The 14765-nt window shown below is 40.6% G+C and overlaps 1 protein-coding gene across 2 annotated transcripts in view; it reads left to right on the forward strand.

Moving 5' to 3' along the window:
- CDK5RAP1 (CDK5 regulatory subunit associated protein 1) overlaps positions 1–14765 on the forward strand; it is a 62233-nt gene that overhangs the window by 21485 nt on the left and 25983 nt on the right. The window contains exons 11-13 of one of the 2 annotated variants that reach the window (XM_055089999.1): positions 4637–4767; positions 7904–8053; positions 13732–13877. In XM_055089999.1, the coding sequence (XP_054945974.1) occupies positions 4637–4767; positions 7904–8053; positions 13732–13877 (427 nt within the window). The remainder of the gene's footprint in view (positions 1–4636; positions 4768–7903; positions 8054–13731; positions 13878–14765) is intronic. The other variant, XM_024128512.3, reaches the window with a different exon arrangement.

Below are 14765 nucleotides of genomic sequence, written 5' to 3' on the forward strand. Positions count from 1 at the left end.
AATCAACTACAAGAAAAAAACTGTAAAAAACACAAACACATGGAGGCTAAAAAATGGATCGCTGAAGAAATCAAAGAGGAAATCAAAAAATTCCTAGATACAAATGAAAATGAAAACATGACGATCCAAAACTTCTGGGACACAGCAAAAGCAGTTCTAAGAGGGAAGTTTATTTATTTATTTTTAAAAAGATTATTTATTTTTATTTAGTTGTGCTGGGGCTTAGTTGCGGCAGGTGAGCTCCTTAGTTGCGGTTCGCTGGCTCCTTAGTTGGAACACGCGGGCTCCTTAGTTGTGGCATGCGAACTCTTAGTTGCGGCATGTGTGTGGGATCTAGTTCCCTGACCAGGGATTGAACCCGGGCCCCCTGCATTGGGAGCGCAGAGTCCTAACCACTGCGGCACCAGGGAAGTCCCTAAGAGGGAAGTTTATAGCAATATAATCTTACCTCAGGAGACAAGAAAAATCTCAAACCACCTAACCTTACACCAGGAGCAACTAGAGAAAGGAGAACAAACAAAACCCATACTTATTAGAAGGAAAGAAATCTTAAAGATCAGAGCAGAAATAAATGAAATAGAGATGAAGAAAACAACAGAAAACGTAAATGAAACTAAACCTGGTTCTTTGAACAGATAAACAAAATTGATAAACCTTTGGCTTATATATAAAAATATAAGGAAAAGGGCTCAAATCAATAAAATTAGAAATGAGGGAATTCCCTGGCAATCCAGTGGTTAGGACTCCTTGATTCCACTGCAGGGGGCACGGGTTTGTTCCTGGCTGGGGAACTAAGATCCCTGAGATTCCATATGCCATGTGGCACAGCCAGAAAAAAAAAAAAGAAATGAAAACGAAGAAGTTACAACTGACACCACAGAAATGCAAAGAATCATAAGAGACTACTACAAGCAACTATATGCCAATAAAATGGACAACCTAGAAGAAATAAAGGATCATAAGAGACTACTACAAGCAACTATATGCCAATAAAATGGACAACCTAGAAGAAATGGATGAGTTCTTAGAAAGGTACAATCTTCCAAGTCTGAACCAGGAAGAAGTAAAATATGAACAGACCAATTGCAACTACTGAAATTGAAACTGTGATTAAAAAACTTCCAACAAGGGACTTCCCTGGTGGCACAGTGGTTAAGAATCTGCATGCCAAAGCAGGGGATGGGGGTTTGAGCCTTGGTCCGGGAAGATCCCACATGCCCTGGAGCAACTAAGCCTGTGTGCCACATCTACTGAGCCTGTGCTCTAGAGCCCATGGGCCACAACTGCTGAGCCCATGTGCCACAACTGCTGAAGCCCATGTGCCTAGAACCTGTGCTCCACAATGGGAGAGAGCACCGCAATGAGAAGCCCGCACACTGCAACGAAGAGTAGTCCCTGCTTGCCACAACTGGAGAAAGCCTGCACACAACAACGAAGACTCAACGCAGCAATAAATAAATAAATAAATAGATAGATAGATGGCTAGATAGACAGACAGACAAACCCACCCCCCAAACTTCCAGCAGACAAAAATCCAGGACCAGCTGGCTTCACAGGCAAATTCTGTCAGACATTTAGAGAAGAGTTAACACTTATCCTTCTTATCCTTCTGAAACTATTCCAAAAAATTGCAGAGGAAGGAACACTCCCAAACTCATTCTGTGAGGCCGCCATCACCCTGATTCCAAAACCAAAGATACCACAAAAAGAAAATTACAGGCCAATATCACTGATGAACATAGACGCAAAAATCCTCAACAAAATACTAGCAAACCAAATCCAACAGTACATTGAAAGGATCATACACCATGATCAAGTGGGATTTATCCCAGGGATGTAAGGATTTTTTTCAATATCCACAAATCAATCAGTGTGATATACCACATTAAGAAACTGAAGAGTAAAAACCATGTGATCATCTCAGTAGATGCAGAAAAAACTTTTGACAAAATTTTATACCCATTTGTGATAAAAAACTCTCCAGAAAGTGGGCATAGAGGGAACCTAACAACATAATAAAGGCTATGTATGACAGACCCACAGCTAACATCATACTAAAGGGTGAAAAGCTGAAAGCATTTCCTCTAAGATCAGGAACAAGACACTTTTATTCAACACAATTTTGGAAGTCCTAGCCATGGCAATCAGAGAAGAAAAAGAAATAAAAGGAATCCAGATTGGAAAAGAAGTAAAACTGTCACTGTTTGCAGATGACATGATGCTATACACAGAAAATCCTAAAGATGCTACCAGAAAACTACTAGAGCTTATCAATGAATGTGGTAAAGTTGCTGGGTACAAAATTAATGTACAGAAATCTGTTGCATTTCTATACACTAACAACAAAAGATCAGAAAGAGAAATTAAACAATCCCATTTACCATTGCATCAAAAAGAATAAAATACCTAGGGGTAAACCTACCTAAGGGGCAAAAGACCTGTACTCTGAAAACTATGAGACACTATACGATGAAAGTTAAGAAACTATAAGATCAAAGAAATTGAAGATGACACAAACAGATGGAAAGATATACCATGTTCTTGGATTGGAAGAATCAATATTGTCAAAATGATTATACTACCCAAGGCAATCTACAGATTCAGTGCAATCCCTATCAAATTACCAATGGTGTTTTTCACAGAACTAGAACAAGCAATTTTAAAATTTATATGGAAACATAAAAGATGCCGAATAGCCAAAGCAATCCTGAGAAAGAAAAATGGAGCTGGAGGGATCAAGCTCCCTGATTTCACACTATACTACAAACTTACAGTCATCAAAACAGTATGGTACTGGCACAAAAACAGAAATATAGATCATTGGAACAGGATAGAAAGCCCAGAAATAAACCCACACATCTATGATCAATTAATCTACGACAAAGGAGGTAAGAATATACGGTGGAGAAAAGATAGTCTCTTCAATAAGTGGTGCTGGGAAAACTGTACAGCTACATGTAAAAGAATGAAATTAGAACATTCTCTAACACCATACACAAAAATAAACTCAAAATGGATTAAAGACCTAAATGTAAGACTGGATACTATAAAACTCTTAGAGGAAAACATAGGCAGGACACTCTTTGACATAAATGGCAGCAGTGTCTTTGTTTTTTTGGCCGTGCCACATGGCTTGAGAGATCTTAGTTCCCCAACGAAGTATTGAACCCAGGCCATGGCAGTGAAAGCACCAAGTCCTAACCACTGGACCACCAGGGAATTCCTGCAGCAATATCTTTTTTGGATCCACTTCCTAAAGTAATGAAGATAAAAACAAAAATAAACAAATGGGAGCTAATTCAACTTCAAAGCTTTTGTACAGCAAAGGAAACCGTAAACAAAAAGACAAGCCACAGAATGGGAGAAAATGTTTGCAAACCAAGCGACTGACAAGGGATTAATCTCCAAGATAGACAAACAGCTCATGCAGCTTAGTATCAAAAAACAAACAGCCCAATCAAAAAATGGGCAGAAGACTTAAATAGACATTTCTCCATAGAAGACATAAAGATGGCCAAAGGGCACATGAAAAGCTGCTCAACATTGCTAATTATCAGAGAAATGCAAATCAAAACTACAATAAGATATCACCTTAGACTGGTCAGAATGGCCATCATCAAAAAATCTTCCAACAGTAAATGCTGGAGAGAGTGTGGAGAAAAGGGAACCCTCCTACACTGTTGATGATAATGTAAATTGGTACAGCCACTATGGAGACAACCATATGGAGACAACCACTATGGAGACAACCTCCATATTGGTACAACCAGTATGGATGCTCCTTAAAAAACTATATATAGAGCTTCCATATGATCCAGCAATCTTACTCCTGGGCATATATCCCAAGAAAACCATAATTTGAAAAGATGCATGCACCCCAGTGTTCATTGCAGCATTATTTACAGTATCCAAGACATGGAAGCAACCTAAATGTCCATCGACAGGAATGGATAAAGAAGGTGTGGTACATATATACAATGGAATATTACTCAGCCATAAAAAAGAACGAAATAATGCCATTTGCAGCAGTGTGGATGGACCAAGAGTTTATCATACTAAGTGCAGTAAGTCAGAGAAAGACAAATAACATATGATGTCAATTATAAGTGGAATTCATAAAATAGGTAATCAACAAGGACCTACTGTATAGCACAGGGAACTCTACTCAATATTCTGTAATAACCTAAATATATGGGAAAAGAATCTGAAAAAGAATGGATATATGTATATGTAAAACTGAATCACTTTGCTGTATACCTGAAACTAACACAACATTGTAAATCAAATATACCCCAATATAAAATAAAAATTAAATTTAAAAAAGTTAAAGCAGGACAAATTTGAAAATATGGACTCCTACTGTGTCCCTAAATCCAATATTTGAAGTGAAAAATACCTTTTCTAGCACTGAGGGGAATGTAGACTGAGAAGCCAGGCTATGGCATGGGAACCTTGTTGATGAGCAGGCCTTTACCTCCTTGCTCTATAATAACTGTTCTGTTTTACTTGCATACGGGTTGGCTAGCTCCAGGGAAGGCCTTACAGTCTCTATCCTTCCCTCTGTAATCCACAGGTACCAAAGGCTTCTCTTGAAGGTAAGCAGCAGTGACATGCTGTCTTTTGTTGTGTGTCACAGGTGTGAGCCTCAGCAGCGATTTCATTGCTGGCTTTTGTGGTGAGACGGAGGAAGATCACCTCCAGACAGTATCTTTGCTTCAGGAAGTTCAGTACAACATGGGCTTCCTCTTTGCCTACAGCATGAGACAGGTGAGCCCTGGGCTGGGGGAGGAGCTACTTCTATGCTGAGACTGACATCATTCCCGACCAGTTTCTGGTCGATTGTGGACAGCTGGGAAGAAAAGAAAGTGTCAGCGAGGCTGTCCTTGAGAAACCACAAGGATCTTACCATTCATTTCTTTATTTTTTCTAATAAACCTGTCTACCCTTTTATACAGTTCAGCAGTTTGAGATGAAAAACAATTGTGCTAATATTTTTCTTCATTAGAATATTTAAAATTATGTTTAGGTTGTTCAGAATTTGAAAGTGGAGGGAGGGACACTATTCTCTTTAAAAGAAACCGAAAATCTTTTATTAATATGCAGAACTTCTTTTTTGGCCAACAGATGTGATTTGTTTTACAGAGGCTCCTTGTTGCCCTCCTAGCCATCCTCAGCCATTTTTAATTTCCATTTTTCTAGGCCAAGTGAACCCACTGTTGTCCACTTTAGAGTTTCTCCTATAACACAGATTCCCAGGAAGCAAAGCAGAAGGAGATGAGAAAGAAAAGGAAGAGTAATGCGTATTTCCTGCAAAGAGGGGATAGTTCTGGTTGTCTGCCATTTTCTTGATAGTAGGGATGAATTTGCATGGGTCACTTCTCATCCCCGCAGTCACCTCAGGGGCAGCTTGCCGTGTGTTTGGGCTGGAGGCTGAGGGGTCTCTGTGGCCAGGGAAAAGCTATCTGATGAATGATTGACCCATCACTGTCACTCAGCTGTCATCAACCAAGCTAATTCACATCTTTTAAAGCCCACTACTTAGTATTCTGTAGACAGTGTAAGTGGGCCAATGTGTATATTGATGTCTCTTACAGAATTGTTTCAGGGATGAAGCATCAGAAGAGTTGTTGGGTCCCAATTTGCTTCATCTCTGTGGACATCACAAATATGCAACAGAAATTTTTTTTTATAAATTTATTTATTTATTTTTGACTGCGTTGGGTCTTTTGTTGCTGTGCATGGGCTTTCTCTAGTTGTGGTGAGCGGGGGCTGCTCTTCGTTGCGGTGCTCGGGCTTCTCATTGTGGTGGCTTCTCTTGTTGCGGAGCATGGGCTCTAGGTGCGCAGGCTTCAGTAGTTGTGGCATGTGGGCTCAGTAGTTGTGGCTCGTGGGCTCTAGAGCTCAGGCTCAGTTGTTGTGGCGCACGGGCTTAGTTGCTTCACAGCATGTGGGATCTTCCCAGGCCAGCACTTGAACGTGTGTCTCTTGGATTGGCAGGCAGATTCTTAACCACTGCACCACCAGGGAAGCCCAAGAGAAATTCTTTTTAATGCTAGAGCTGGGAAGTGAGTCTTCAGTGTGAGGTGGAAGCATATCCTATGCGCATTGAATATGAGTGTTTACTTTGGAGTCTAATTCCTAGATTAGGGTTAAGGTCCTAGAGGCTTAATCAAGTAGCATAGTGGATGAGAATAAGCACTCACATTGTGCCTTTCCCATTTAATAATGTGTGACCTTGGGAAGTTTTTGCTTTCTTCATCTGTGAAAAGGGATAACATTAATACCAACCTCATCAGGTTATTTTGAGGATTAAAATAATATATATAAAGCACTTAAAATAGTGTTTTATAATAGTTAAGTGCACAGCAGAGGTTAGTTGTTAATAATAAGACAGAATAGAGTAAGCCCTGTAAGAGAATTCTGTTTTAGAATTCTCTACCCATTCTTCATTTCCCTCTGGATATGGTAGTTCTCTTAAAGGCAGATTGGTTTGAATGTCCAGACTTTGGTGTATAGACTTGCCACTTTTGTCTAGCACAGTGGTTCTCCAACTCCATTATGAGCTTGTGTACCTAAAGATATATATAAACGTGTGTGTGTGTATATTTATATATATAAACATGTATGTACACTATGATTTTGGAAGATTTAAAAGCTTTTCAAGGATACATTTTCTTTTCTTTTTTTTTTTTGACTGGGTAAAACCTGAATGTGGTATAAAATTCAAAAGGTCAAAATAGTATGCAGTGCAAAGGAGTTGATTTTTCTTCCTGGGTTGCCTAGTTTTTCAGTTCCTTCCCTGAAGGCAACTGCTCTTAGCAACTTCTTCTTTAACCTTCCAGAGACATTTCATGTATTTATAAATATATTTATATGTATACTTTCTACATCAAAGTTATTAACACATGTTGATCTGTGCCTTGCTTATTTCTGTTCAGAGTATATTTTGGAGAGCAATCATATCTGTATACATAGCTATCTCATTCTTTGTCACAACTGTGTAATATTCCATTGTGTAGATAAACCATAATTTGTTTGACTGGTTACCTATTTTTTTAAAATAAATTTTAAAAAATTATTTATTTATTTATTTGGCTGCACCGGGTCTTAGTTGCAGCATGTGGGATCTTTAGTTGTGGCATGTGGGATCTTTTAGTTGCAGCATGCGGACTTCTTAGTTGCACCATGTGGACTCTTAGTTGCGACATGCATGTGGGATCTAGTTCCCCGACCAGGGATCGAACCTGGGCCCCCTGCATTGGGAGTGCAGAGTCTTACCCACTGCACCTCCAGGGAAGGCCCTACTGGTTCCCTATTGATAAACATTTACTATGCTTTGCATCTTGTGTCTTTATAAACACTGCTGCTGAGTAACCTGGTATATGAATTATTTAGTGTCTGTGTCCTATAAAAATATCAAGAACAATTTTTTTTTTTTTTTTTTTTTTTTTTTTTTGTGGTACATGGGCCTCTCACTGCTGTGGCCTCTCCCGTTGCGGAGCACAGGCTCCAGATGCGCAGGCTCAGCGGCCATGGCCCACGGGCCCAGCCGCTCTGCATCATGTGGGATCTTCCCGGACCAGGGCATGAACCTGTGTCCCCTGCATTGGCAGGCAGATTCTCAACCACTGCGCCACCAGGGAAGCCCTTAAGAACAATTTTGAGTCTATGATTTTCATGTGCTAAATTTAGAATTTAACCCTTGCAAAAATGTGACTCCATTGCATAGTTACCTTTTTGTCTTAGAAGGCCCAAGAGCTAGAGAACCCTTGTGGTGTGGCTTGAGTTCCTATACATGTGTCTGTAAATTGCAAATTGGATGAGCATGTCTGCCTCCTTGCTTGAAGAATGGATTCTACAAGTCCGTGGTGACCTCTATCTCTTTTTTTTTTTTTTTTAATAGAAGACACGGGCATATCACAGGCTGAAGGATGATATCCCGGAAGAGGTAAAATTAAGGCGTTTGGAGGAACTTATCACTGTCTTCCGAGAAGAAGCAACAAAAGCCAACAAGACTTTTGTGGGTTGTACCCAGCTGGTGCTGGTGGAGGGGGTAAGGCTATGTGTGTATGTATGTATATATATATATTTTGTTTTGTTTTTTGTTTTTTAGAGCACAGTATATCTCCCTTTATTTAGATCTTTGATTTCTTTTAGCAGTTTTCAGCATATAGATCCTGTACATGTTTTCTTAGATTTACACCCTTTTTTTTTAAGCTATTGTAATTGCAACTATATTTTTATTTTGGGTGTCCATATGTTCACTGTTAGTATGTAGAAATAATTGGTTTTTGTATTTCTATCTTGTATGCTCTGATCTTGCTGAACTCAATAGTTCTAGGAGTTTTTTGGGTAGGTTGCTTGGGATTTTCTTTGCAAGTTATCATGTTGTCTGTTTTTCTTTCTTCCTGTTGTTCCAGGGTTCCTTCTTTTTTGTTTACTTTTTGCTTAGAGAACTCCCTTTAGGCACTCTGGCAGCACATTCTCTTTGTTTTCCTTCATCTTAGAGTGTTTTGATTTCTTCTTAATTCCTGAAGGATATTTTTGTAGTGAAAGGATTAGTGAAGAGTATTTCTGCTCCACCTTTTTGGAAACACTATTATATGTGTATTTTTAGAAACAATTTTATTGCTTGTTTTCAGTCCTTTTAAAAATCACACTTTCTTAGAAATGTACTGCGTTTCGGAAGTTTGGGGTTCTGTAGTCTTCTGTGGTCAAGCTTGGGAACCTAGTCATCATTTAGAGCACTAAACAGATGGGGTAAGGGGTGAGTTAGGGAACCTAACCTTCTGTGAAGCTGCATGCTTCGGCTATCGAAGAGGAGAGGAAAGAGAGAGATAGGGCTCTTTCTGTGACTCCTCACAAGTCCAGGTTTGAGAAAGGAAAGTCCTGCTCCATGCCTTAGGATATGGCAGTGTCAAAATCAGCAATTGCTTGGTATTTGTGTTTGTTAGGACTCTCTGGGAGTGAGTAACAGTGGGAAACTTGTTCAAGCCATTCAGTCTAAGCCAAAAATAATTCTGTGTTGTATAAGACTTCAGGAGTGTTTTGTGGAGCCCAAAGGCAAGAATACTGCCAGGTGTCTGGAAGGGACTGTACCCAGTGTGGGAAGCCCTTGAGGCTCAGACTTTCTTCTCTTCCTCAGACCAGCTTTTCCTGATTCTTCATCTGTGTGGGAGAGTACAGCAGCCCTGTAGTTCCTGTGTTTCATGGTGTAGTTCCAGTATTTCACAGACCAAAGTTGTGTCTTTCAGCTTCAATTCAGATTTCCAGGAGAGGGAGTCCGATCACCTCAGCTTGGGTTAGGAATCTTCCTGTGGTCTGGTCTAGTAGCTGCTGATGGTTGGTGATGCTGAGCTGGTGAAATACCTCAAAAGTGTTTGCCTCGATAAATGCTTTGTTATTTAGGGTGTCACTGTGATTCTGGAGACCTGTACATGAACATGTCTATTAGCAATCCACATTTTATCCAGTAGGAATTAGGTCTTATTGTATGCCCAGCTCTCCTCACACAGGGTCTGGTACAGAATAGTGTACCTGTCTTTTGATTGAATGAATAAGTACTCAAAGGTTACTAATTTTTGTCCAACACTTCATCAACCCCACAGAGAGCCCATGGTAATTAAATGAACCAAAACAAGGTTTTTGTTTTTTTTTTTTTTTTTTTTTTTTTAAACACATCCAGCATAAGCCAGTACTCACCTGGGGCTAGAGAATAAATGAATTTTTCAAGGTCAGCATTGGAGTCTTCACTTTTTCTTAGGGGAGACTTTCTTTCCTCCAGTCATGGCCAGTTCATTTATTTATTTATTTATTTTGGCTGTGCTGGGTGGTATGTGGGATCTTAGTTCCCCAACCAGGGATCAAACCTGTGCCCCTTGCAGTAGAAGCATGGAGTCTTGAGCACTGGACCGCCAGGGAAGTCCCATGGCCAGCTTAAAACACCGGGTTGCTGTATTCAGTGTCAGAGAAGATGATTACGTCTGTATACTGAACATTTACTATGTGCCAGACACTGTACTTTACAGTCATCAGCACGTTGAGTCCCACCACAGTCCTTGGAGGTAGTGCTGTTATTACCCCAATTTTGTAGATGAAGAAAGGAGACTCAGAGAAGTAGGAATAACTTCCCCAAGGTCACACAGCTAGTGTGGCAGAGCCAGAATTTGACCCATATCTGTCTCATTCTGTAGCCTATAAGTACTTTTCAAATTATGGAGAATCTAAAAAAAAAAAAAATAGGTCTAGAGAGGATAGTGAATGCCCACGTACCCATTAACCAGCCTCAGCAATTTGTTAATACAGTGTTAATCATGGCTGATCTTGTTTCATCTCTACTGCCCCCACTGAGTTGTTTTGAAGCAAGTACAAGACTTATATTATTTTGTCAGTAATTATTTCAGTATATATCTCTAAAAGATGACTCTTTTTTAAAATAGACATAATGTGACTATCATATCTGAAATAATTGACAATAGTTTCTTAATATTATTAAATATGTAGTTGATGTTCCAGTTTCCCTCTTTGTCTTATAAATGTTCTTTTATGGTTGGTTTGTTCAAATCACGGAACATGAACACTCTCTCTTTTAAAAAATTTATTGTAAAAGAATCGCAAACTTGTAGAAAAGTAGCAGTATAATAGAAAGAACTTTTTTCTTTGAAGCTTTTTTTTGTGTGTGTGGTACGCGGGCGTCTCACTGTTGTGGCCTCTCCTGTTGCGGAGCACAGGCTCTGGATGCGCAGGCTCAGTGGCCATGGCTCACGGGCCCAGCCGCTCCGCAGCATGTGGGATCTTCCTGGACCGGGCATGAACCCATGTCCCCTGCATCGGCAGGCGGATTCTCAACCACTGTGCCACCAGGGAAGCCCTCTTTGAAGCTTTTGAGACTAAGTTGCCCTGATGCCCCCAATTCCCCAAATACTGCAGTGTGTATTTTGTGCAAACAGGAGCATTCTCCTATACAACTGTAGTACAACCATCAGAATCAGAAAATTAAACTTGTTAGATTACTACCATCCAGTCCTTAGACCCCCATTTAAATTTCTCCACTTGTCTCAGAACTGTAATTTATTAAAAAAAGATTTAGTTTAGTATTACATGTTGTGTTAGTTGTCATTTTATCACTTTTTAGAAATTTGATGTGTCTTGGCATGGCTTTCTTTGTGTTTTGTTTGGGATACGTTGAGTTTGCTTAGTTTGTGAGTTTATAATTTTCATCAAATTTGGAAAATTTTCATTTACTATTCTTCAGATATTTTTTCTGTACTCCTCCTTCCTGCCACCCGTCGCCCGCCCCCTGTTTCTTCTCTCCTTCTCCAGTCACCTATATGTCCAACCACTTGATATTGTGTCATAGGACACTGAGGCTGTTCAGTTTTTTTTTCTCTTTTTTATATCTGTGCTTCATTTTAAATAGTTTCTATTTTTCTGTCTTCAGGTTCATTATTCTTTTCTTTGGCAGTGTCTCATTTGCTATTATGTATTGAATTTAAAATTTTAGATCATATATTTTTCATCTCTGTAAGTTACATTTGGTTTTTTAAAAATATCTTCTGCTTCTCTTCTGTGTTCTTGTTTTCTTTTGAAACTTAGTATTTGAGCCTAATTATAATAGATGGTTTAGTATCTTTGTGATAATTCCATCACTGCTATCATTTCTAGGTCTGTTTCTATTGACTGACTTTTCTCTTGATTATGAGTCACATTTTTCTGCTTCTGGGCATATCTAGTGCTTTTGATTGGATGTTGGACATTATGTTGTCAGACATTATCTTTGAGTGTCTGGGTTTTGTGTTGGGCTTTGTTCTGATAAGCAGTTTTGTTACTTTGTTTGATCCTTTCAAGGTTTGTTTTTTTTTTTAATTGGAGTATAGTTGCTTTACAATGTTGTTACTTTCTGTTGTACAACGAAGTGAATCAGCTATATGTATACATATATCCTCTCCCTCTTGGACTTCTCTCCTACTGCCCACCCCTATCCCACCCATCTAGGTCATCACAGAGCACTGAGCTGAGCTCCCTGTGCTATATGGCAGGTTCCCACTAGCTATCTATTTTACACATGGTAGTGCATATATCAATCCTAATCTCCCAATTCATCTCACCCTCCCCTTCCCCACATGTGTGTCCACATGTCCATTCTCTGTGTCTGCGTCTCTGTTCCTGCCCTGCAGATAGGTTCATCTGTACCATCTTTCTAGATTCTACACATCACACCGGTCAGAATGGCCATCAAGGCTTGCTTTTAATCTTTGCTAGAAAAGTTTTCTTATTCTAGGGATAGTTTAGCCTTAGTACTACTTATGGCTCTTCTATAGTTGTTACTGCATGTCCCAAGGAATCAGTGAGGACTATTTGGTGGTAGGTCAGATGATTCCTAGCCCTTTGTGAGATCTGGGAGCTAACCAGCTGACAGTTCCCAGGTTACTTTCTTTGACATCATGGATTTTTGCTCCACACAGGGATGTATTATTATTCAGCAAAGACTCAGGGGGCCGCTATGCACATTTCTACAGCTCTTTTTCTGCTTAGCTCCCTCCTCTCTCGAACTTGCTCCACAATTTCCAGCTATTGCAGGCTCCCTGGACTTTGATCCAACTTTCCTCAATTCAGAGAGAACCACCATGCTCTGCCTTGAGATCTCCCTCCCTGCTTTGCATTCTCTGGTCTGGCACGTGTCTTCTGGTAGAATGCAGGAGTGATTGAAGGGCTCACCCCATTTGTTTTCCTTCTCTTGGGGATCATAGTTTTGCAAATCTGTTGTCCAATATCTGAAAATAGGTGTCTCATATATTTTGTCCAGTTGCCTGGTTATTTAAGGCCTGAGGATAAATTTGGTTTTTGTCACTTCATCATGATTGGAGGAGAAAGACTTGGGTATGTTCTGGAAATAAATACCATCATACTGGTTTTAGTATTCTCCTGGCCCAGTCTTTTGCATGTTGTGATGGAGACTCTGGCTTCCAGTCTGCCTATTCCTTGGGACAAGTAACCCAGGCCAGACAATCCCAGAACATTCCTGAGTGATTACTATGAGACTCTGTGAAGTGAGAGTCCTTTTGCCAAGTGTATCACCCATATGTCCTTGGCATGAGGCCTGTTGGAGGTCCATTCCCACGAAAGGTAATTTTGTAATCGAAGACTCGTTGATTGAATCATATATCATATTGTCAGAAAATTTTATTGAGCTTCTGTTGTGTGCTATTTACTGCTTTGTTGGTGAAGCAGCAGTAAAGCACTTAGTCTTGTGATTCCTTGGTTAAGAAGTGCTCTATGGGGACTTCCCTGGTGGCACAGTGGTTGAGAATCCGCCTGCCAATGCAGGGGACAAGGGTTCGAGCCCTGGTCCGGGAAGATCCCACATGCTGCGGAGCAGCTAAGCCCATGCACCACAACTACTGAGCCCGTACTCTAGAGCCCGCGAGCCACAACTACTGAAGCCCTGTGCGCCTAGAGCCTGTGCTGTGCAGCAAGAGAAGCCACCGCAATGAGAAGCCCACCGCAATGAAGAGTAGACCCCACTCGCCGCAACTAGAGAAAGCCCGCGCGTATCAGCAAAGACCCAATGCAGCCAAAAATAAATAACTAAATAATTAAAAAAAAAAAAAAAAGAGGTACCATACTTTAAAAAAAAAAAAAAACTTTATGGGTCAGACCCCTGGGGATCTGAGACAGACCAAGAACTGATGACTGTGACAGACTCATAACCTCTCCTCTGTTCTTTTGCAGCTCAGTAAACGCTCTGCCACTGACCTGTATGGCCGGAATGATGGAAACCTTAAGGTGATCTTTCCTGATGTAGAGATGGAGGATGTCACTAACTCTGGGCTCAGGGTCCAAGCTCAGCCTGGGGACTATGTGCTGGTGAAGGTAAGGTATCCTTTTGCACTGTTGACTTGCACTGTGAAGTGGGTATTGGATTGGATAATTTGGGGGAATGAAATTTTTTTCTGGAGAAATTCTTTAGTAAAATAAAAATCTCTTCTCAACCTGACCAATGGAAGGGCACTTGAATTGAATTTTAGACTGCTCCAAACTAGGCTTTCTGTTTTTCTTCTCTCCTGCCCTGAAAGGGTTCTTTCTGGGAATTTGGTGAGGTTGGAATACATAGTGGCAAGTAGTTTCCTGCTGCAGAGAGGCCAGGAAGTGTAAGTGATTTTAAGTGAGTTGATAGTTCTCTCTCTCAGAGATCAGCATGCCCTTCAAGGTCTCTGATGCTCCAGGCATCCCTAACTTAGATGTGCTCCAGTTTCCTGCATCCCTTCCCTGGACTAACAGGTCTAGTTGAATGGCTGTGGGATTTTCCCTTTCTTCCTCTCCCCATTTCACTGAGGATATTCCTCCTTTCTTCCCTCCTTCATGAGTTTCTTCTTTCTTCTTTTTCTTCCTATACTACCACAGGTCTGCTACTGCCACCTTCCTTTTTTTCCTCATGTCCACTTTGCCCCAGAGCCAGAGACTGGCAGGACACATACTGATGAGGTGGGCAGGAGCAAGACCACTTTTCCAACACTGAGCTTTGAAGCATCTGCAAAAGAGAGAGGTGGCGAGAGGGTGATGCTTCTGCTGATGTCGTTCAGTGTTACGTCCTCCATCCTGTTCCTTAGTGCCTTACCCTGTCCTCTGCTTTCTTTTTTTTAAAAATTAATGTATTTATTTTTGGCTGTGTTGGGTCTTAGTTTCTGTGTGAGGGCTTTCTCTAGTTGTGGCAGGCAGGGGCCACTCTTCATTGTGGTGTGCGGGCCTCTCACTATCGCGGCCTC

Source organism: Physeter macrocephalus, chromosome 14, assembly GCF_002837175.3.
Source record: "Physeter macrocephalus isolate SW-GA chromosome 14, ASM283717v5, whole genome shotgun sequence".
Lineage (NCBI taxonomy): Eukaryota > Metazoa > Chordata > Mammalia > Artiodactyla > Physeteridae > Physeter > Physeter macrocephalus.